Here is a 23615-nt window from a genome sequence, read left to right on the forward strand (position 1 = left end):
TACCTTGAGCTTCTGTTTGTATTAAATATGAGCCCAGCTGTATATAGAACTGGGGACATACAATCACACAACTTCATGATTTCCAAATAACTTATAGATAAATCTTTGAATAGAAGAATGATGTAGCAGCAGTCCTTGAAGCCACAAGCAGATACCATATTTTTGTTAATTCTACTTTGTGGTGTCCCTCTCTGAAACTCTAGCTCTCTGCTAGTACTCCGTAGAGGAATATAGTCCCTACTTTCTTTTATTAAATGTTAATAATACTGCATGTTTTATTTTTCAACTGGCACTGATAAAATGATGAAAGAGAAGACAGTGCAATACATTTGCAAGCAAAGGAAGCCAAAGCAGCATTACAGATACCATTAATCCCTATCATCCCCTGCCCTCTCCCCTCTTTTTTTAAAGTCTTCTTTTTTGTTTGATTGTTCATGCAATCTAAGGTCTTGATCTTTCACAAGCAAATTTCAAATAGCCAGATACCATTAAAGTCTGGGATGATGCCAAGGCTGATCTTCCTGTGGGCTCTCTCACTTGAGATTGTGAAATGTATTTGACAGCAGGATCATCTTACTGAATTTATTTGTAGAGCAGGTTATTATGATTAATAGTTTTAAGAAATGCGGTAACCAGCTTTAATTAAAATTATATTAAAAAACTCAATTATTTTAAAATAAATTATTTAAGAAGTTACTTGAAATAATACTTTCTTTAAACATTTAGAATCTATGATAACTATCTCTTGTCTGGGGACTGATGATAAAGGCACTTACTTAACTGAAATTTGGAAGAGACATGCATCGTTTGCAATGAAAAGGCCTCTGAGGGCTTAAAAGTGAGCCAAAGAGCCAGTGCCACCAAATTTGACAGGCATGATCTGCCCTTGGTGAAGCCAAGTTGGCAGTCACAAATCACCTCCTTATTTTCTGTGTGTCTTAGCATAATTTCCAGGATCTTCTGCTCCATGATCTTGGTGGGCAGAGAAGAGAGACTGGTGGGTTTGTAGTTGCCCAGGTCTTCCTTACTTTCCTATTCAAAAACAGGCTTATGTTCCTCCTTTTTCAACATCCCCCGACTGCTGTGACTTCTCAAATATGGTGGATCATAATTTAGACACATCCTCCACCAGTTCACTCAGGAGCTATGGATGCATCTCTTCAGGTCCCATGGACCTGTGCACCTTCAGGCTCTGTAGATGGCTTAAACCTGGTCTTCTCCTCCCTTGGGCAATGGTTCTTCATTCTCACAGTGCCTCCATTTGCCTTTAATGACTGGAGCACTTGTCAGTGAAGATTGAGGCAAAAAAAGTCATTGACTACCTCAGCCTTTTCCATGTCTCCCATTTCCATCCAGAGAGAGCCCAAGTTTTCCCTAGCCTTCCACCCTCTGTAGGATTCCTTTTTGTGTTTGAGTTTGTCTGGGAGTTCCTTGTTCATCCATGCAGGATTCCTGGCTAGTTTATCCTGGCTTCCTCTTTGTAGGGATGCATCACTCCTGAGTTTGGAGGAGGTGGTCCTTGAATATTAACCAGTTTTCTTGGGCCTCTGTTCTGCTCTGGTCTTTATCCCATGGTACTCTACCATGCAGATCCCTAACATTACTTGAGTCAAGTCAAATAGCTCTAGCAGTTCATCTCTCTTTTTTATAGTTGGTTTTTCTTAAGCAAGTTTTCTTTGAAAGTAGTAGTTGATTAACCTGTCAGACCCAAGCTTCACTGAAGTAGCACAAGGGGTGTGGTTGTCTATGGCTGACTATTCTAATTTCCTGTGCCTTGTTTGATCCATGCTGATGGAATGCGTATTGGTTTTACTTCCATTTTCTGTCCTCAAGTCTTTCTTTGTGCCTCTGGATGAATTTGTTTGCTTTGCCAACTCATCCTTTATCAAAGACTTAATCGGCTTCTTCTTTTACAGGGAATGCAAAGGGCAACCAATGTTACCTACCAAGCTCATCATGTCAGCAGGAATAAGAGAGGCCAAGTCGTAGGAACAAGAAGTGGTTTTCGTGGCTGCACAGTCTGGTTAACAGGTACAGCCATGGGTTTCTGAGGATCCTTTTGTTTTAGTTACTCCTTTGAAAAGCTACTTAGCTGTAGCTCTTTTTGGCATGAAAACTTGAATGTGAAATCTAAGATCTTGATGCAATTTTATTACTATTGTTAGGTAAACTAGTAGGAAATTGCTTTGGGACAAATAGAAACTTGAAAATATATTTTGTTCAGTGCTCTGTGAGGGTTGTTTTTTTGATACTGTCTGCTACTTAATTCTGGTTTTCTTTGTGTGTGTTACTTTTTTTTTCCCTTTTTGTTTTAAACACTTCTGTCTCTTTGTACTGTCCATTTTATCTATTTAGAAATGAAATGCATCTTTGTAAGAGTGTGTACTTCTGGATCTTTTCTGTAAAAGCCTCTTCTCTTTGGATTGTTACTGTCTCCTTGGTGTGAAATAACATTTCAACATAAACCTGTGCCATTGGACAACAATTGCACAGTTAGGCAATGCATACTGGCAGTTATTTTTGAAGTCAGCTCTATGGTGTTCATTTTTGGGTTTTTTTTTTTTTTTTTTTTTTTTTTTTTTTTTTTTTTTTGTAACTAGAGAAGATAAATATATTCTGGAAGATTTTTTTTGTCATAACAGTGAGGGAATTTTTTGTGTCTTTCAAAGTTTTTGGAAGCTTTAAAGTATTTCCTGTAAAGTTCTTTTTTTTAAATTTTAGTTAAACTGATAATTTAAAAAAATAGCAAAATATAATTTAATTGGCTTGTAAAGCATTTAGAACATTGTTGTATTGCAACATAAAAGATCCTCACAGAGTATTAGGGAAACTTACTACATTTGCATTAAGTAATACTGATTTCAACTAGTGTTAGTAAATGTGGGTGAAATGTAAATGTGAAATTGATAACAAACTGCTGAGAGCCATTCCAAGCAGATTTGCTTGCTGTCATGTATTTCTTTGGGAAAAGAATGGAGCCCTTTCTCTCCTCATTTCCATCACACAGCTCCAGCCTCTCTCAATGCTTGAATGATCTGGTGGGCTGCCTTTCTGTTTCTTCTGGTAATTCATTAATCTAATTTTGGAAAAGGTCATGATAAAAATGTGTTCTCAGTTATCTACATGGCAACATTTTCCAGTTAATGTTCTCTTTAAACAAATGTAAAGTTAATGCCCGATTTCCTTTTTGTCCAGGAAGGAGAGTGGTGGTAAGATACCAAGAATATGTGTGGGAAGCTAGGTTATTGAAGATGTTTGAGCAGTAATGTGAAAGGGTGAAAAGGAGTCTAGACATTGAAGTAAGCAATCATTGCCATTCCAGAACTGTGCAAACATGAGTTTCAAAATTCTAATAGGTATTAGAATAAAAGCTGAAATATTGGTACACTCCAAGATTCTTTCACTTTGTCAGCACTCATGGAGTGGGAGTGTACGGAAAGATCTTTCAGGGGTCACTTTTCATTTTTCAAGGTAACCTTTATTTGAGAGCTCTATTTTAATGAATGTTGAATCAGAGGGTCCTAGTAAAATTGAGTAATTTAACAAAAATGTGGAAAAACATTGCTTTCATGTGTAAAATAATATGCAATTTTTAGAGTGTAAGTTATTTTAAAGACTTGTTAGCTTGAGGAATGTTTTTAAATTTGTTAATGTATAACCTTAACTTTTGCAATTCATTACATGTTGGAGACCAAATGATGTGTGAAAAGACAGAGTTGTTTGAGTGAATAGCAAGCTAGATGTGGGGACAAAAATGGCAAGTCAAAGACTGCATCAGTGAGAAGTAAATTATGAAGTTGCAGAGATCTTCATTTGGACTATCATGCTTATTTTCTGATGGGGGTGTACTTAATTGCTGCCAAAAGATCGTTCTGTTTCCTGCCTTGTGTTCCTTCTCTTGCCTTGCACAGACTGTACCTCTTGCCCAACTCAGCGCTGAGCTGATTAGATGATTAGGAAATCATCACTGAACTTACCACAGCCTCTCACCAGATACACAAGAGGGAGAAAAAGGGAGAAAACCTTATGAGTCTGGAGGGGGTGAGATTAACAGACTGAGTTGGCTAACAGGCACCAGAGGAAGCAATGCAATGATTCCTTTCCTTTAAGTTACAGCACAGGCTGTCAAGGTTTCCTTTGCACTTTGTGTTTTCCTAGGACACACTTCCTAGCATGATTACTAATCCTTTGCCATAGATGTCTTGGAAGTAACACCAAGCTGCTGTTTTGTGTGATTTTTTTTGTTGTTTGTTTGTTTTTCTCCATTCTCTGAAAGTTATAATAAATCTTAATGACCACTAATAAAAGCATTTTTCTTTACCCAGTAGTGCTTTTTATACTACTATTGCTCTTTTTTCCCCCCCTCACTCAAAGCAGAAATGTCATCTCATGAAGATCTGAGTTTGTGTTCCATTTACAAATTGACTACTTTTTAGTATAAGCAGAAGCATATGCTCCAGATAAATTGAAATCTTGTCTGGAAAAATTATTTAAATAATTTTCCAAATGAAAGTGAACAGTGGACTTTTTAGGGTCAGCATAGGTTTGTTGCCAAAGATTCTCAATTAGACCAGACTTTGGTAGTACAGTTTTCTTTTCTTGTTGCTAACACATGCCATTTAGTGGAGCATTACTGCTGTGTGTGAGTCCTGAGTGAGTCAGTGGTGTCTAATTCAGTGTTGTTATTCTGCAAGGAGTAAGAGCAGAGTGTGAGTTTGGCCTGATCCCATTTCTTTTGTTGACTGAAATTCACTTCAATGTGAGATCTTCCCCTTCTCATATAAATGTAACATCCTAACTGTGTTTGGTTTCAGAATTAAGTTTACTCAGCTAGTAATAGTTACCAGCAGCACTGGGGAAGAAGCATCATCTCTATAAGCAGCTCAAGGCTAAACTCTTACCTGCTTCAAATTGTACACTTAACTTTTACCTTACTGTCTCTTTACCTAATGTGTGAGTAAAAGGCACTTGGCTTATATTCCAAATAAGCTTGTCCAGAAGGTATTACTGCTGATGCCTGTCAATTTGGAATTTTCATAATATGCATGCACTACAAGTTGCCTTAACTTGTTCCTATGCTTATTTGTTTATATTACTATTGAATATTTTAGGACTATCTGGTGCTGGGAAGACTACAGTGAGCATGGCACTGGAGGAATATTTAGTATGCCATGGTATTCCATGCTACACATTGGATGGTGACAATATCCGCCAAGGCCTTAATAAGAATCTGGGTTTCACACCAGAAGATAGAGAAGAAAATGTGCGTCGTATTGCTGAAGTTGCTAAATTGTTTGCAGATGCTGGCTTGGTGTGCATTACTAGTTTCATCTCTCCTTATGCTCAGGTAAGTGTGAAAAGCATCTAGATGTTCCATTTTTCTAAATGTAGGGAAAATGCAAAATATAATTCAGGATTCACTCCCTGGAGGTGAGAGACAAAAAGGATGTGTGAACACCCAAGTGTCTTGAAGAATGACCTGGGGACTTTAAGCTTAGGTGTTTCACAGCATGAGAATGTGTTATTTCTTTGGTTAGAGTGATGCAAACAGTTCTTCTGATAATAATTTGGGGAACTCAAGCCCTGCAGTATAAGAGAAGTCTCTAGATATGAGAAAAATAACTAATAAAATAACCAATATTTAGTAAGAGAAGGTTTTAGTGGATTTTGGAAGACTTTTTTTGTTCTCTCAATGAAAGTCATGACAGTCATGTTGTTCCAATGCTTGGCAGGCCATAAAAATAATATGATAAAGTACTGCAAATAATACAATATTTTGACTACACAAGTATTGTAAGATTAAGGAATGTAGGGAAATCTGTGCTTAGGAGAGAAGGATTGTTATATCAAGAGCAGCAGATAACACCTTCTCCCTGCTGTACTCAACTAGGCAGCTGTAATACCTCAGACATATATGTGTGAATATAGAAAACCCTGCATTCTATTGGTTGGGTTTGGTTGTGGGTTTTTCTTATAAATCAAGTTTAATGTGAAATATCTCACATCTTCCTGTCAGCTTTTACCATGTGATGTACTGCAGCCAGGTGATGTAGCTTGAAGGTCATCAGTTAATCAAATCACATTTCTTTTTTCAAACTTTGAAAGTTTGTTTACATTGTGCTGTCAGCCTCTTTAAAATGAACTTCAAAGGCAAAAACCAGTAAAAATATGTGGGGGCAACCTTTTAGGATTTTTCTTCTGTTTTCTTTCAGGATCGTAATAATGCCAGACGAATTCATGAAGGGGCAAGTTTGCCTTTTTTTGAAGTATTTGTGGATGCTCCATTGCATGTTTGTGAGCAGAGAGATGTTAAAGGACTCTATAAGAAAGCCAGGGCTGGAGAAATTAAAGGTGAACCTCGATGTAATCACATCCTTTCTTCTTAAGTGTAATTATTGGTGTAATTAGTAAAACATTGGTGTAGTTTGACTCCATGTAAGTGGATGTGCTGAAGTCTGAGTGTATCACCCTTAAAAAGAGCATGAATTCAAGACAGGAGAAAATAGAAATTAACTTCTAATTTATGGAACTGACTAGTTAAGTGTATAGGACAGTAAAAGAGTAAAAGCGACTAATCACAGATAGAAAAAGCCTTGAGCGCATTAAAGGTTGGAATAGAAACCACATAATGATTGAAGATTGGTCTGTTGCCTTTGTGTGTCCATTGACCAGTTAAAAAGAGCCTGATTCTTTCTAAAGTCTTTAAAGAACTACATTCATAAAACTTGCTAGTTTCTTCCAAAAAGTAAAAACAAGGCCACTGTCTTCTTGTAAGGACCATTACGAACACTTCTGAAGATACTTACTTTTACTTTGAAATCTGTGTTCTGTTCTAGTGCCCATGAATATTATTCCCTATTCCCAGCCTCAGGTTAAGATTTAAGTGTAACCTGCAATATAAAAAGCTTAGTTATGCAATCATTCATTGCAACTATTGTTTCAAGTGCTGCTTTGCTCTGTTACATTATAATTTGCAGAGGCTGATGATAGATAGCTCTGTATTTAGTAGCAAAGCAGATTTTTTTTTGAAGTAATCACTTCTGGGGGTGGAGTTTGCAGATGCTGTATGAATTCACTTTAATCAGAAGTAATATAAAATTCAAAAAATCAAAGACATTCTGTATGAGTGGTTGCTTGATACTTCTAGTACTACACAATGTTTTGTGCAGGCACCAGGAATAAATGAAGCTGAACTAAGATTTGTTCAAAATCAAAGTAAGATGGCTTGAGCTGACATGATAAAAAGATACAGTTCTGTACAGAATCCTTATTTGGGCCTATTTTGTGAACATCTCTAATATTTTGTTAATTTTACAAGCCACATAATGGAACTGTGTTCCTGAAGAAGTGGTAGTGAAGTAAACAGTGCCTGAGCAAGATACAAGTGTGTGTAGCAGTGACTATATCTTATGACTTATCTGATAGATGAAGGATCAAAAGTAAACCATCTTGCCAGTTCACAAGGAATGTCAGCAAATGTTATCTTCTTTTTCTCTGGAAATAGTAATGAAACACTTTCTTTGCCTCCTGTTCCCACTCTTCCCGTAATCTCATCCTTGTAAAGTATACAGGTTTTGAAAAAGGTACCACCCTTTCTTTATCACATGGGGTACTGCAGTAATTGAGATTTTTCTTAGATGAGGAACTAAACTGCTAATTTTAAGGGTATTAAATCCAAAGGGAAAAACTGGGATTCTAATGTTTGCATTTGCACTTGTGGTGGATGCAGACAGATGTTGAGTTGCTGAAGCCTAGCTCATATTCCTGACACAGATCTGACTTGTAGTGCTGATAACTCTTTACCTTTGGGTTTGATTTTTCCTTCTTGTTTATGCATGGGTGGTGGAATCTCCACGATTTCAAAGCAGACTGCAAGCTAAGTAGGCCAGAACAAGTGTCGCTGGTAGCTTGTAAAGTCTGTTTACAGCTATTATAATAAACAGTCATCAATCTTACATTAGCAGCTATCTTGAGATGAGTATATTAGCAAAACTAATGTAAAAAGTGTTGAAATTCCTTACTTCAGAGTACTGCTTGGTGGTGTGAGTGTAAATTTGCATACATACTGGATGTTCATAATATTTTTTCATATTTTATTTATTTTTTTAAGGGAAACAATCAGCTGATAGTGGAGGACAGTAGATGCACAACTAACTCTGGGTTGATGTGCATGGTTCTTCCGTCAGTGCTATTTTTTTTTCTTCTTCACAGTAAAAACCAAATAGCTTCACCAACAAATAAGTGCTATGTATGTACTGCAGAATGATGAAGTTTGATGCTGTCAGATACTATGATTAGCAAAGAGTCTGATAAAGAAAAAACCTGCTGATTTCCCTAAGAATTCCTGTATTAAGGAAGCTAAAGCTCCATGTTCTTGCCTGTTGTGTTCATTTATGTATAGAAAGCTGTCTGTGAGCAGCATTAAAGTGAAGTCATCTTTTGGAAGAAGTTGCCTAATATTTTTGTTTTATGTTCTATAGGTTTTACTGGGATTGACTCCGAGTATGAAAAACCAGAAGCCCCAGAGCTTGTGCTGAAAACTGATTCCTGTGATGTAAATGATTGTATACAACAAGTTGTGGAACTTCTTCAAGAGAGGGTGAGCAGAAATGGAGACGTATCTTAGAAACTTTTGTCCCAAGTGTTTGTGCATGCAATCTGAATGTAAGTGCTGGGAAAAAAAAAAGACAGTTTTTGAGACATAAAGGTTTATGCATCTTTCAATTCAAACTTTTAACTTGTCCTATTGTGTGTTTCCTTTTTAAATCTGAACAATGCACAGCATTGATCTCCAAATGAAATAAGATTTGGACAAGTGGAAAATTAATTTATATCAATAACTGGAAGGGAGAGGAGGCTGTCTTAGTTGTTACACAACCAACAGTGAATGCTGACTTAAAAATGCTAGCAACCAGTTTTAAAGAATCTGAATTTTACGTTGTCTCTGTGAGAGACACCCATGCTATGGGTGTCTCCCACAAGTCTCTGTAGTGTACTCATAGTACGCTAGTGTATTAATATGTACAACAGATGTAAAGAGACAGGGGTGCACTTACACAGTGTTTTGATCTCACTTAAATAGGGGCTGCTGTGCTTGTATCTACTTTCCCTTGTTTCCACTGTTTTTCTTGTACTAGTAAAAGTAGCCCTGCAATTGTGTAATGACCAGCTCAGAAAGCTGATCTTCTTGACATGGCTGAGTTGAGTTTATGGTTCATAGCTTCTGAAAAGGTAGCTCTTTTTCCTTGTTCATGCCTGCAATCTACACCATCCCTTTTGAAGTCTCTGAGCCTTCTCCTGTTGCCTGATAAGTAGATTTGGCTCATTACCCAACTTTGAAAACCTCACCCCCAACAAATACTACATGGAAAACAAATCAAACAGACAGAAAACCCCCAAACTTAACACTAAAAGTGAAAGCAGTGAAGCCTTTATCCTCTTGAAACCCTACCCCCAGAATTTGCTAATCCTCATGTAGAAGAAATGTGTTTCCTTACATTCTTATCTGTAGTCAGCAGGTCGTGAGTGACATTCCAGATAACTGTTTCTTTTTAATTGAGATACTCTTGCAGATAATAACTTGTGTTTTTTTTTATGTGAGTTGGATGTTCTGAAAATTTTGAGTATAGACATCATTTTGAGTAAATAAAGCTCCACCAAGTGTTGAAATTGATACAAGTAAAAGATCTCATCTCATCATGAGTTATTTTTAATCCTCTGTATAAGTACAGCTCTGGAGAGATTGTACTGAAATTTTCAAGAAAATTTCTCAAGGATGACTGCTTGCTCAGAGTTGCTCAGGAGATAAGACAGGGCAGAAAGCCATAAGAGAATTTTTGCCCAAATCCCCATCTGAATATTTTTTGGAAGAAAATAAGAGAGCTGTGTAGGAATCCTACCTATGAGAGGTGGCAGTTCCTGACTGTAGGGCCCTGTGCCTGCTGCTCAGAGCAATTCATAGTTATAGAAACCTGTGTCAAGTGATCCCTGAAGGCTTGCATTTGTCCACAGTGCTGACTGCTGGCTCCTAGCCCAGTCAGCTTTAAGGCGCATCTAGCACTTTTTTCCTTTTCTTTGAAGATAACGGTATAATGAATGCAAGATATCGTAGTGGTTGCTTAGTTCAGTTAGTGGTTGCTATCATTAAGAGAGACAATGAAATCAATGCAAGGCTAAACAGGCATGGCTTGGTTTCAAACCATATTAATGCAATGCTATCTTAAAAATGTAATTTCTGTAGATTTCCTGTAATATGAACAAGAAGACTTATAAGAGGGCTGAAGAAGGACTTTTTATAAGGGCATTTAGGGAGAGGCCAAGGCTTTAAATTCACAGAAGGTAGTTTAGATTAGGTATCAGGAAGAAATTCATTACTGTGACCTGGTGAGACACTGGAAGAGGTTGTCCAGAGAAACGGTGGATGCCCCATCCCTGGAGGTGTTGAAGGCCAGTTTTGATGGGGCTTTGAGCAACTTGGTCTAGTGGAAGGTGTCCCTGCCCATGAAAGGAAGGTTGGAACTAGATGATCCTTAAAGTCCCTGCCAATCCCAACCATTCTGTGCTTCTATGATTCTATGAAATAAATTGTTCAGCATTATAAAAACATTTTTAGCATTATGGAAACATGTGCCTGTGCTGCAGAGAAGATTACCTGCATGCTCTACTGTAAATAACAAGAGCATAGCCAGGAGCTCAAGAAAAGCAATTTTGCAATTTTATATGGCACTTGCAAGACCTTGTCTGGATACCTTGTCCAGGTTTGTGCCCTTCTCTTTCACCCAGAAGAAAACAGACATTGATGTGCTTCTGTGAGCTGAGCAGAAGGTCACCAAGATGGTCAGAGGCTGGAGTATGTCACTGTACAAAGAGAGGCTGAGAGGAAGTGGATTTCAGCATGGAGGAGGCTAAAGGAGTTCTTGTTGGAGTTTCTATCATCCAAGTGGGAGAGTTTAGGGAAGACTGATGAAGACTTATTTTAGAGTTGTATGAGGGTAGGATGAGGGTAGCACACATGAAATGAAATATGGGAGATTAAAATTAGATACAGGGGGAAAAGCCTTTTGCTATAAAGATGGTCAATTATTAGAACAAGTTGCTTTGAGTGTTTGTGGATGCCCTGTCCTTAGAGATATTAAATGCTTGATTGGCCAAGATCCTGAACAGCCTGCTGCAGTGGGACTAGTTTTGTGCAGGAGGCTGCACTAGATGATCTCCAGAGGCAATCAGCATCAGCAAAGAACCCATAACCCCAGTGTGAGGAGGCACATAACACATCTGGTTTATTTTTTTTATTATTTTGCTATTTTTTATATGAATGCCTTGAGAAATAATAAATATTGTGGAATATTCTGTAACTCGTCCTTCGGTAGAATTAAGCTTTCAGTAAAACTGATGCCTTAGAATGGTCACTAGATGGCTTGCTAGCCTAACGTTTTCCTAATTCCTAAAGTTCATACAGTTTAAAGATGCATAGATTCCTTTTGTTGATGGTTTTCTTGTTTTGTTGTTTTTTAATCTGAGTTGATGTTTTAAGTACGACTTTCATGTGTGCAAGGGAGTCTAGGTTTACTAATCCTACAAGTTCTCCAAATGTCAGACTCAGTTGCTGGAACTGTCTTGGAGCTGTTTGTATTTGTATAATTAGGTAGACTGTTGACAGAAACTGCTTTGTGAAACCTTTGTTTTGCCAGTTAAACTGGGACACTAAAACCAGGATAATACTTTTTATCTTTTTAATAGGCACGTTTATTTTAAGCTATTGATGGTTTGTAAAATTAGGACATCCTAGCCTGCTAATGAGCCAGGGTCCTGAGGGAAATCTGTGAAGCAGCATGATGTGCACTCCGTCATTATAATGTTGCTTACAGGAGGTGATACCTTCATTTAGTTCTGGCGTTGTTGTTGTGACAGGAGTCTGCTGCAGCTCTCCAGGGCTGTAATGCTGCTGCTCAGGCAAAGAAAACAAAAGGCTGATTTTGCCTAACTTACAATGTAGTAAAATCTACTTCCAAAATTATGTCTGATAGGTAATGGACCAAGCTTTTCCTTATAAAACACCATTTCTAAGTGCTAGTTTATTTTGTCTTCTTTTGATGCATCTTTGAGGATATGAATTATGCAATAGGCAGTGAGACTCATCACATCTGGTTGCTCCTTTGTCATTTTATCTCTCACTTGTCAGCATTCTGCTGCCTTTATTTTACTTTCCATGGAGGTAGTGCCTAAAGACTGATAAATGCATTAAAATTCCTGAGCTAACTTTGTGTTTTCTATGAGCATACCTATTTACTCTGCCCTGCATATACTGGAAAAGTAAACATAATTTAATTACTGTGTGTTGCTCAAAGGGTGAGCTTTTTTCTCCAAAAGTAAAGCATTATTTTACAAAGGTTTCTCCAACACTGAATAATGTGTTTTAAAAAGAATTGTTAGCCTCTTTTCACTGATTTTTTCCTACTGAACATCACTGGGACATTTGACTGGCTTTTGACATAGTACACCATCCTTTGTTGGAGGAGACTCTTAACAGTGTTATCATGATGACCTTCTCTCTTTTAATTACATTTTTATCTTTGTGTTGATCTCTTCTAACAAGTTTCAAGTCTTAAGCATTGTGTCTTAAGCATTGTTTAATACACATGGAAGAGTACTGAATTTTTTTTCCAAATAAAAATGTGTTGGTTATAGAGCTAGATTTTGGTTCATTGCATATATATGCACAGATGACATCATATTTAAATATTCTAAGAATTAGTATATGGGTGAAAATACTGGTGTTATGTCATTAGCTTTAGGAAATACCTTTAATGTGTGCTTCTGTATTTATTTTCAGTAGAGAAGGAGCTTGATGCATTTTGCCTTCATGTTACTGTTTCTAATGTGTCTGTATAGTGATTGGTTTAAATCCATAAATGCTTAGTCTCTGAATCTTTTTTTTACTTCTTCAGCATGTGTAAAAGCATTGTCTGCCTTTCTACTCTAGATAATGTAGACATTAACTCATAAAGATTTCATTCAATCCAATAGTTAAATATTTTCTAGATAAATGCTATATGGGTTACTTAAGGTTTAGAAAAAAATCTCTTGTCAGAATGTTTCACTTTAGCCAGTCTGCTGGCTTGAGTAACTAGCTTGCTGTTACTCAAGAGGCATTCTAAGCAAACATTAAGTTCTGTTTATTCCTTTTCTACAGGACATTGTACCAGTGGATGCCTCTTACGAGGTAAAAGAGCTTTATGTGCCAGAAAACAAGCTACAGTTGGCCAAAACTGATGCTGAATCTCTGTTAACCCTCGAAATAAATAAGGTATTGTGTGTTCAGGTATCTCACTGCTGCAGTTGAAGGACAGTCTGATGTGTTACTTAGTGTTAAGTCAGTGCAGTTGAAATACCTCCGCTGGTTACAGAATACACCTTGATAGACTTTTTCCCTCTTTCCTTGAGTGAAAGCAGCAACATCTGTGGTTTCTTTGTTTACTTACCAGAGATAATTGACCTTCATACTTTCATGAATAATGTTTGATATAGTGTTACTTAGTTTATCCCTGGAGAAAAATTTTACAGTGATTTCCTCCCATGCTCCCCCCAGATCCATGGATGAAACCATGCCTGGAATGTCATGTATAAGATATTGTTTCTAGAAGGATTGCTTACTTTTTTTTTTTTTTTTTAGTTTAGTTACAGAAACCATTGTGAATTGTGATTGCCTACTTCTTGATTCTTCCTGTTGGTAGTTTTTAGCTGAACAACATTAGCTTTCAATATACATAGAACACTCAAACAGTTGAAAGATGTAATCAGATCTACTTTATTGCTTTTTTTTTTGCTGATTAGAACATACTTGTGCTGTTTCTAGTTTCCAGCAGAGAGAATATGGAAAAACATGGAACAACTTGATCAACCCTATTCTTATTTTGGTTGAATGCATTATTTTTCAACTAGGATCAATTAGATGAAGCTGCTTCTGGCTGTGTTCTACCTCATTTATTTTTCTGAATAACTAAGCCTAAACACAGACACAATGCATGGAGGTTTTTCCCTGGCTTTTTGCTGGTATTACTAGAACTTAAAGCTTGATCTAGGAGCTGACTAAGCTGAGAGTTTAGCATCTGTGAGTAGACTTTGAAGGACTGGGGTGACATACGAAGCATTGAACTAAGTCATTTTAAAATTTACTTAGTCATCTACTAGTAATGAATATTGATACTTCCTTTCACCATGTTTTATTAATTTTTTTCACATATATCTGCTTAAAACTATTAATTGCTTTGTTGAGGAATAAATAAGTTAAGGTCACCATTATTAAACTTCAGTAGTGTCCCATTCTAAATTGCTTCCTATCTAAAAAAACAAATAATTTCTCCCTTCACCTCCAACCACTGGCTTGTTAAATATCAAACAAGTGTCTAATGTAAGCTCAGGAATAAACTGTGTTTTGTACTTGCCTCAGTATAAATTAAACATTGTCATAGAACTAGTCATGCCCTTTGCAAAAGAGACTTGCACAAGCAAAGCCTCCTTGTCAAAAATTTGACGAAGTCTTAGTAATGTACATGCAGAAATAATGGAGACCACACACTAAGTCATAGTGTGACTGAGTGCTAGGGAAGGAAATTCTGTGTAAACTGATATCTTATACTAAAATAAGTACTAGTTCAGAGAGAATTTTACTTCTGGATTGTGTCTTAGTTTATGAAAATAAAAAGTCTCATTTATTTAAAGATTAGACCTCTTAATATTTATACCCATCATTCTGATATTTTTCTATCAGAAGTAATATATTAAATTATATGCATTATTATTTTTCTTTTTTTGTTGTTTTTAATGACTTTGTTATCTTGTTTTGTTAGATAAAGGCAAGTGGGATTCTCTAATTTTGTTAAGATGAACTTTATCAAGTTTTGCAAATAAAATTTGTTATTGTGTGTTTCTTGGTTTGGTTTTTTTAACACATGGAAGTTTGATCCAGTGTAGGGTCTGGAAAGTAGCCAAAAAAATGAACAGTGAGGAACAAGTTGGGTTTTTTTCCCTACTTGTAGAAACTTTGAATTATTTGTGATTAAAAACTGTAACACGGAGAAATCTTCCATTTGTACTGTCCTGCATTTTAGAATTAAAGCATGATCTATTAGGATTAATACCTGATGCTAGTAATTAAGCAGCAACTTTTACCTGCTCTAAGTCTATTTCTTCATTTCTTTACAAGGTGGATATGCAGTGGGTACAAGTGCTAGCAGAAGGTTGGGCAACACCCCTGAATGGCTTTATGAGAGAGAGAGAATACCTCCAGTGCCTTCACTTTGACTGTCTCCTTGATGGTAGGGTAAAACACACCATTTGTAAAACCAAGCAAACTAATCATACTTCTAAAACACTTTTGATGCTTTGCTTCTTAGTGGTGGTGTGGTAACACATTATCAGGCTTGTGCACAACTTCAGGTCTGGGATAAGGGAATAGAATATTATAATAACCAGTTTTAAATGTAATTATTTTTTATACCTACCATCATATTAGAATTTGAATATTTTGTCTTTTTCCCTATACAATTTTTCTCAAATATCTTATTTTTTGAAAAATGTTTAATTCTAAAATGCACACTTCTAAGTTGTTTTGAAGAAATTGATATTAGAATTTGGAATTGCAATTTATTTGTTGTTTAGCTCTGGGACCAAAACATTTGTTTGGTGTTAGTAATGAAGAAAAGGACAAGAAACTGACTTGAGTGCTGGAGCTGTTACGAGTGTAAAATCAGAATCTGAGTGTGAACAATTGTCACATGTAATTGAATTACTATGACTTAGTAAATTCCTGAGATGATTTAAATGAAAAAAATTTATTTTGCATTACCAGTTGGCTAAGAACTTTGTTAAGATATAAAGTCATAACATCCTCAGATTCTGTAGTTTGATTGTGACACTCTGTCATTTTTCATTTATTCCTCTTTGAAGGCTGTTTTACTCCAGCCTTTTTCCTATATTCTTGCTTCCTTTTGCACCACTCTTGTCTTGCTAGAGACCAAATAGCAGAACAAAAAGAAGTTACTTTCCTCTCAGTTCTATAATACAGACATGATATACAGAAGATACATGTCATCCTTCTTACATTTCTTAATTTCCTTTTGTCTAGATGCTATCCTAGACAGCATAATGCCATCCTGTTACTTTGCAGTACAATTTTGGGCTGATAGTTTTGTTCTCATTTAATTTGCCTTCTGTACATCCATCGAGGTGAAAAGTCCTCTGCAGATGACATGCAATGCATTCAGCTGCTAAAATAGCTAGTAGGTCCTAGTCCTGTCCTGTAATTTTCTATAAATCATGATTTTTGTTAGGCATTTAAGCCCTTGTATAGGTGAGTGCTTCAGATATAACAATATAACAATTTTTCAACTTCTTTTGGTGTTGTTTTGAGTATCTTGTCTGTGCTACAAAAAAATACAAGTAATGAAAAATAGCAACTTGTTGATGGAAACAATTTTCAGTCCTAAGCTTGAATAAATCATTATGTTCCTCTAGATGTCCTGCTGCTGATTTTCTCTTTTTAGAGATTTACTACAGCACTTACATTTGCAAATCTTTTTAGAAAAATGTGATTGCCCTAAATCTGCTTTACTGCTTGCAGCAATGGCAAGAGTTAAGTCAAAACAACATCCTCAAAGTTTCCTCTTTGCTTGGTGTGTTAGTTCTGGGTCTTACAGCAGCTGTCATATTGCAGGGCTTTGATTCTGAAGAGAGGGAAATAGTTTATTACCTGCAATGCATCTCATCCTTTGGGCTTTAAAAGTAGTGTTCATACTGACTGACTTCTAAGCTATGGAGATTAGTGCAGATATGTTGATAGTCTCCCTTTAAAGTTTAAGTTGTCTGAAAAAGTCTTGTCCTGACACTGTGCTCATCTTGCTTAATTACCTTGCCTCAGTTTGTTATTAGTGCAATTGCTGAAAAAATATAGAAGATATTATGTATTTATTTGCTGGTCGTAGACCAGCAATCAACAGGTTTGACACCTCTTCATACTTTGAAGTATTTATTTACTTGTCTGCAAAGCAAGTTTTTTTTAAATTATCCATTTTGGGGTGTCAAACCACTCTCTGTAACTGCTGCCAAATTCAATTTTATGACCTAGTTGCTTTGAAAATAACTCTGGGCACCAAGACTGAACTTAGGGGTAGATTCACAGCATGCATTATACATTTTCATTATGAAAGAAGGGAATCTGTTTTTCTCTTAAAATTTTCATACATCTTTATAATTTTTAATTTCCTAATAAAAAAGGTACTGCTTAAATAATAGCAAAATTAGCCTTATTTTAGGGTCTTGGCAAATGCCAAATCCTCCATTAACTTTAAAGGATCCATGACTTTTCTCCTGGAGGCCACCCAAAAATTTTGCACTCAGGCATATGCTTATTAGAACCCAAGCCTTTGTAGTAGACTTATGATATTTACTCCACTGGATTTCTCAAATCTTACTCTTGTAGAAAAGAAAAACAAGACTTCAGCATCTGGCAGTAAAATAGGTGCTTAAAAAGGAGGACCACACATAGCCTTAAAATTCAGCTACATTGGCTCAGTTTTAGGAGGAGAGTAGCTGGTAAATTTCAGCTGAACAAACTATGCAGAATGTTTTCCTGACTCACCAGTTTTTTCTGGAAGATAAATGCTTGACTCTGAATACAGTTTTAAATAAACAACAAAATTTACCTTTTGAAATAGTTCAGTTATTTGTGTTAACTACTTGGGTCTATTTGTCTGCTTCTATTGCATGTTTTTTTTTCTTAGGGGCCAAAAGTATGGCTACTGAGACTATAATTTCCTTTTTACTGATTATTCATTCCAGTAGCAACCTTGTCTGATATTTCAGATGATCTATTTTTAAATGTTATTTGTGTATTTCCACTTTCTATATAGATTCTTAAGAAAGGTATTAATTTGACATTCCCAAAAAGTAGTATCCTCACAGTTTAAATATTTTCATGCAGCTCTGAGTACTTGTTGTGTATTGTGCTTGTGCTGTGTTTTCACTACTGTGTTGGCTTTCTCAAACCTCAATTTTGTAGCATGCGTATCTTACGGATGCGTGAGTTTGTTCCAAAAGTTGTTTAATCGCTGTTAAAATAAGTGTTTCAACTGCCTGTTATGTAATACACTTACAGCCTTGAAAGTGACCTGTTAATTAGGTAGATTTTCATAACAACATTGATGACTATTACTGAGGATAAAGGGCTTTTTTTCTCCCCTCTGCAGGGGGAGTTATTAATCTGTCAGTGCCTATAGTGCTAACAGCTACTCAGGAAGACAAAGAGAGGCTCGATGGCTGCACAGCAATTGCACTGGTGTATGAAGGTCGCCGCGTTGCCATTCTCCGTAATCCTGAATTCTACGAGCACAGGAAAGAGGAACGCTGTGCTAGGCAGTGGGGAACGACATGCAAGGAACATCCCTATATCAAGGTGTGTGTTTTAAAGTTGAAAATCTAGTCCTACTCACTGTACTATTGTGGAGCTGCGAATTTATTGAAGTGCATGTCTATGTTTGATGTATTTTGACAAAAAAACTACTTTCAAAATTAATTAAAATATCTAAGTAGAAACAAAGGTATATTTTTTCTGTGCAGCTGTTGAATAGTCTGTACTTAGTGTGAAAATCTAATGTCAATATGTACACATGAAATGAATTTAGAGTGTACTGTAGAATCTGTGCTACAGAAGAGGGAAGTTTGCCCTTCAGTATGCCTAGGAAACACATCCTTCTGTATCACCAGATGGATCATCAAAGCTCCTTAATCAGTGGATATATGCATTGTGAAGGATAGAAAACTTCTTTTCTGTCTGCATGTGGTGCACGTGAGACCTGCCTGCTTTAGATGTTTTTCAAACAGGCCCTGTTCCTGGAGAGTTTATAATTTAAATCTCTGGGGAGTAATTTCCCATCCATTGTGTTCGTTATGTTTCATTATCTTGGCCTTATGTGTATGTCACACAGAAATATTCTAATTGTAACATACTCATCACAATGCTGTGTTGGCTTATGCAAGCTGATGTGAATGTTACGTCTTAGCTCTGCAGAGCCAAAATATCTTTATTTCTCCATTTGTCTCTGAGGTATTTTTGTTTACAGGTATGACATAAAATTAGGTAAAGAGAAATTAAACAAACTTCAAATTATGAGCTTGCTCTCGAAAAGGGAGAGCCTTTGAAATGTTATGAAAGTATCTGTATGACTAATAGAGGATTTTGAAAGCCCTGGATGTGTTCTTGAAAGTGATGTTGAAGACAAGATTATCCCTTTATTGAACACTTAACACAGATATAATAAGTTCTAAGAAAATCTCATGCAGACAAAAATTGAGTGACTTCTTATGTAGAAGATATGGAACTATGTTCTTATGCTTGTACTGGGGTGTATAGTAGTAACATGACAGCATGTGAATTTGGTGACTGTTCTTAATCAGAAATATTTGGGTATCTAAGAGATTCTGTAGTGCAGAGTTTTCTCATCTTTGTATCATTATCACACCTTCCTTCCACCTTGGGAAGATGTCAAAGTCTGGCATTTTCTTTGGGAAGGGAATGGTTACTGTGGCATCATTTAATTCCAGCAGGTCAAAGGAAAAATAAATTGAAAAATTCATACCTAATTTTTGCATCTTGGCTTTTAGGTTTAGTGTGTAGTATCTTCTGTTATATCAAGATTTATTGTCATTTCTAAATTACATAAGGCTAAAAAAGTTACAAGAAATGTGTTTGAAACTTGAAAGTTTCTTGTGATTTCATCTTCAAAAGAAAATGCGTTCTTAAAAATTAAAAATTTCAGAGTAATGTCTATGGCAATTTGTAGAGTATGTTAAGCAGCTTGCCATAATTAGTTTTTGAGAAAATGTGAGGTGATATTTAAAGATATAAAAAGAAGTGTAGTGACTGTCCAACATCTGTTACTTGGGTAAACTGCTACCATGAAACAAGTCCAAAAGCTGTTCTACTTCAAAGATTCTGATTTTATTTGTAGATTAAAATGGGTGAGTAGTTAATCTGAATTGTTTTGTTTGTTGCTTTATTCCTGATGAGAGTTTTGTAAACTACAGAGTGATATTGCAATAGCATTTGCTATACAGTATGCAACTTCATTGTATTGCTATATTGTAATTAAATTTTAAAATACTCACTAATAAAAATATATGCTAAATAAATTGTAATAGACAAGGCTTTCCAGACACTATCTTTGTTTGTCATGCATTTCTGGTAAAGAATATTGGCTATTTGCATTTCTGTATATTATCTCAATTTTGAAAGACAGGTATATGCCTACTGAAGATTTATATAGCTCTCCTGCATCAAGATACAACACGTTTGGACTATGCTCCAGTGAATTTTTTTCATTTTTTAACACTGATGCTTGACTTCTGACTGTCAAATAAAATTAACCTGGAACACAGTCCTTGGTAAAGACATATCCCCTCTTGATACTCAGGAGAAGCTGATAACTAATCCCAACACGGACTTTGTTTTTTTTCTTAGATGGTTATGGAGCAAGGGAACTGGCTTGTAGGTGGAGATCTACAGGTCCTTGATCGTATTTATTGGAATGATGGACTTGATCAATACCGCCTCACTCCAGCTGAACTAAGGCAAAAATTCAAGGAAATGAATGCTGGTGAGTAAATTTTTTTTGCTTGCTTTCTTTCTGCGGAGGGTTATCCAAATGTCTGCTGCCACCACTGTGGCTGGCATAATTTCAAGGGTGAAAATTTTGAATGCTCTGGTAGGTGGCACTCTTTGCTTTTAATAGTAATAATTTTTATGATCTCACGCATTGCATTGCCTAAATACATAACACAAGCTGGTAGTGCCTGAACTTTATCTTTCCATGTACCGTAGACATGTGAGACATGTAGGTAGTGCAAGAAAAGATAATGTTAAAATGTGATTCAAAGATCACGTTTGACCAAAACCATAGAGATATGGTTGAATGCTGAGCTTTCATGCTCTACTATTTTTAAGTCTGTTACATGCTGCTTCTGGGGAACAAGGCTTATGAAAGTAGTGCAGGTAGGCTGGTGCCAAGTTTCTTTCCAGCACACGAAATAAACCAGTTTTTTTCACTAAAGTGGCTGGGTTAGGCAGATAAGTAAGAGGCTGAAGAATGTCATAAAGTAGAGAACAAACATGCTGGCAGGCAGCTGCACTTGTAAATGTGAGGAGAGAGATTAACATTGAGAATGCAAAGCACAACTGGTCCTGAGCTCCTGTTGTTCTGTGTGGTAGGTTCTATATAGGAGCTGTAGGTCTGCAATATCAGTCTTTTGGCTAACTCCTAAACACATATATTTGAGATCTAAAAAAATCCCTGTTCTCTAGGTTTCATTGGTTCCATATTGGAAAATCTCTCATTACAGTGATTTTGCTGTCTTGCAGGGCACTTTAGTTCATCTGAATTTGCATGAGAGAGAAATCCTGGTTGTGGCAGGATTTTTCATTGAAGTTTTGTAATACTCTGGAATAGCAGTTAGGCTTGCTCTGTTCTTACCATGCTTAAAATCTACCAAACTAAGGTGAAGAATACTTAGTAAGGAACATTAAATCCCCTTTTATTAGTTTTGTTCTAAACAGGTCCATTTGTTCTCTTGATGGTATATTTAGCCTTTAAGATAAGTAGAATAGTATTATTTCCTATTAGAATATAATACCTTTATGCAATGAGGGTATTATGAGTGAAAAATCCAGATAGAAGTTTATAGCTCTTGGAGAAACTAGAATAATTCAGAAGTTGTGGAAGCAGATTATTTTTTTTGGTGCGGTTGTTTTTTATTAGTTTTGCTTATTAAGTACAGTGATTTTGTAATAATATACTGAAGATTTTTCTGTGGCTGTACAACTACTGATAAAATAACTTGCTTTCCTTATATCTTTTATTTTGTTTTTTTCCTCCACAGATGCTGTGTTTGCATTCCAGTTACGCAACCCGGTGCACAACGGGCACGCTCTTTTAATGCAGGATACTCATAAGCAGCTTCTGGAACGTGGCTACCGGCGCCCGGTTTTGCTCTTGCACCCCCTTGGAGGCTGGACAAAGGAGGATGATGTTCCTCTTATGTGGCGCATGAAGCAGCATGCCGCGGTACTGGAGGAGGGAATCCTGAACCCAGAAACAACAGTGGTAGCTATATTCCCTTCCCCCATGATGTATGCAGGACCAACTGAGGTAAATACATCAAGAGTTTAAAGTAAATCAAAATCCTTTTGACAGTGGACTAAAATATTTTGTGCTACATCTGACGTTTGTGTGTTGTATTGTTTTAATGGAGGGAGAGAGGAGACTAATTTTGCTTGGGAATGCAGATTATCAAGTCTCTGTCACCAAAAAAACATTCTCTTCTGAAAAAACTTCCATATTGGAGGATTTTGCTGGAAATGGTGGGAGAAAATATTGTTTATAGTTTCTTTCTTTACAGTTACAAGGATATGATAATAATTTAATCTTTCCTCCTTTTTTAATGGTCTTTTTCAGAAGGAGTGATAAGATCAGTTAACATACTGAGTGATTGTCCTGAATGTTAAAATACTTCAGTTTTATGATTGTTAAGCAAGAAGCTTGCATGTTGGAGGGGCATTCACATATTAAGAAAAAAGCATTCTGTTTATTTTTTGGCAAACTTAATTCAGAGAGAATTGTTTCAAGGCTTTTTATGACATAACTATTTGGCAACACTTTATTTAGGGTGCAGGTCTTGGGTTGGAGTCCCTAGAGGTTTGTGGGAGGCAGTAGAAAGAATAAATGTTCTCAGTTGAGGACAGTTCCTTGAGGGGATATTGATTCTCCATCTCATTCTTTTTTTTTTTTTTAAATTTTATTTTTTTATTTTTTTCCCCCCTCCTTGTTTGCCTCCACCTTGACTCACAGGAAGTTCAAGTTCTGACCAGGCTCCAAGGTTGACTCTGGGGTAGCTTTTTTCATAGATAGGCGATCTATGAAGTTAAATTAGGCAGATGCCACTTATTTTCTGCTGGCCAGTGGACTGGTCAAACAGAGCTTTCACTGCCTTTCAGTCCAGAGAAAAAACTGCAGTCCAGATCTAGCTGAGGCATGTGAGCGAGTTCATGTGGGGAATCTTCTGCTGCTCTCCACAAGCCTTTTGTGAGAATTAACAGAAATCTTCTACCTCATTCCTGTATGTGTGAGGAGGAACAAAATCACTTTCCTTATTCTGAACAGATACAATTTTTCTCCTTACCTATTTTTTCTCCTCCTATGACCTATGAGGTCATTTCCAGTGACCACAGAGTACGGCCTGACAGTAATGTTTGTTCAAGTAATAAGAGAGAGTCTTTCTTTAATAATTTTCCATAGGTTATTTAAAAGTCATTGGTACTAGATCTGTTTCTGTAGCACAAGTGCTTTACAGAAGAACATGCATGCTGGTAATATATTTACCTACAGGTTATCTATCCAGTCTGTAAAAATCCTAATGGACAAGTTTAATAAGTATCAGTTTAGCATTTTTTTTGTGTTTTTAGCATTCCTGAAAATGCCTTGGAAGAAGCAGTTCTGTAAGGCAAAGCTGTATCAAAATGCAATAAATTCACTTGCTTAGGAAAGTTAATCTATTACAAGCATTCA

At 36.4% G+C, this 23615-nt stretch overlaps 1 protein-coding gene across 1 annotated transcript in view; it reads left to right on the forward strand.

The window, feature by feature from the left end:
* PAPSS1 (3'-phosphoadenosine 5'-phosphosulfate synthase 1) overlaps nt 1-23615 on the forward strand; it is a 38891-nt gene that overhangs the window by 5739 nt on the left and 9537 nt on the right. Inside the window, exons 2-10 of the mRNA XM_021525500.2 lie at nt 1917-2031; nt 5112-5347; nt 6213-6351; nt 8481-8599; nt 13193-13306; nt 15206-15317; nt 18246-18451; nt 20516-20651; nt 21931-22199. Of these exons, the coding sequence (XP_021381175.2) occupies nt 1917-2031; nt 5112-5347; nt 6213-6351; nt 8481-8599; nt 13193-13306; nt 15206-15317; nt 18246-18451; nt 20516-20651; nt 21931-22199 (1446 nt within the window). The remainder of the gene's footprint in view (nt 1-1916; nt 2032-5111; nt 5348-6212; nt 6352-8480; nt 8600-13192; nt 13307-15205; nt 15318-18245; nt 18452-20515; nt 20652-21930; nt 22200-23615) is intronic.

The sequence above is a fragment of the Lonchura striata genome, chromosome 4, assembly GCF_046129695.1.
Source record: "Lonchura striata isolate bLonStr1 chromosome 4, bLonStr1.mat, whole genome shotgun sequence".
NCBI lineage: Eukaryota > Metazoa > Chordata > Aves > Passeriformes > Estrildidae > Lonchura > Lonchura striata.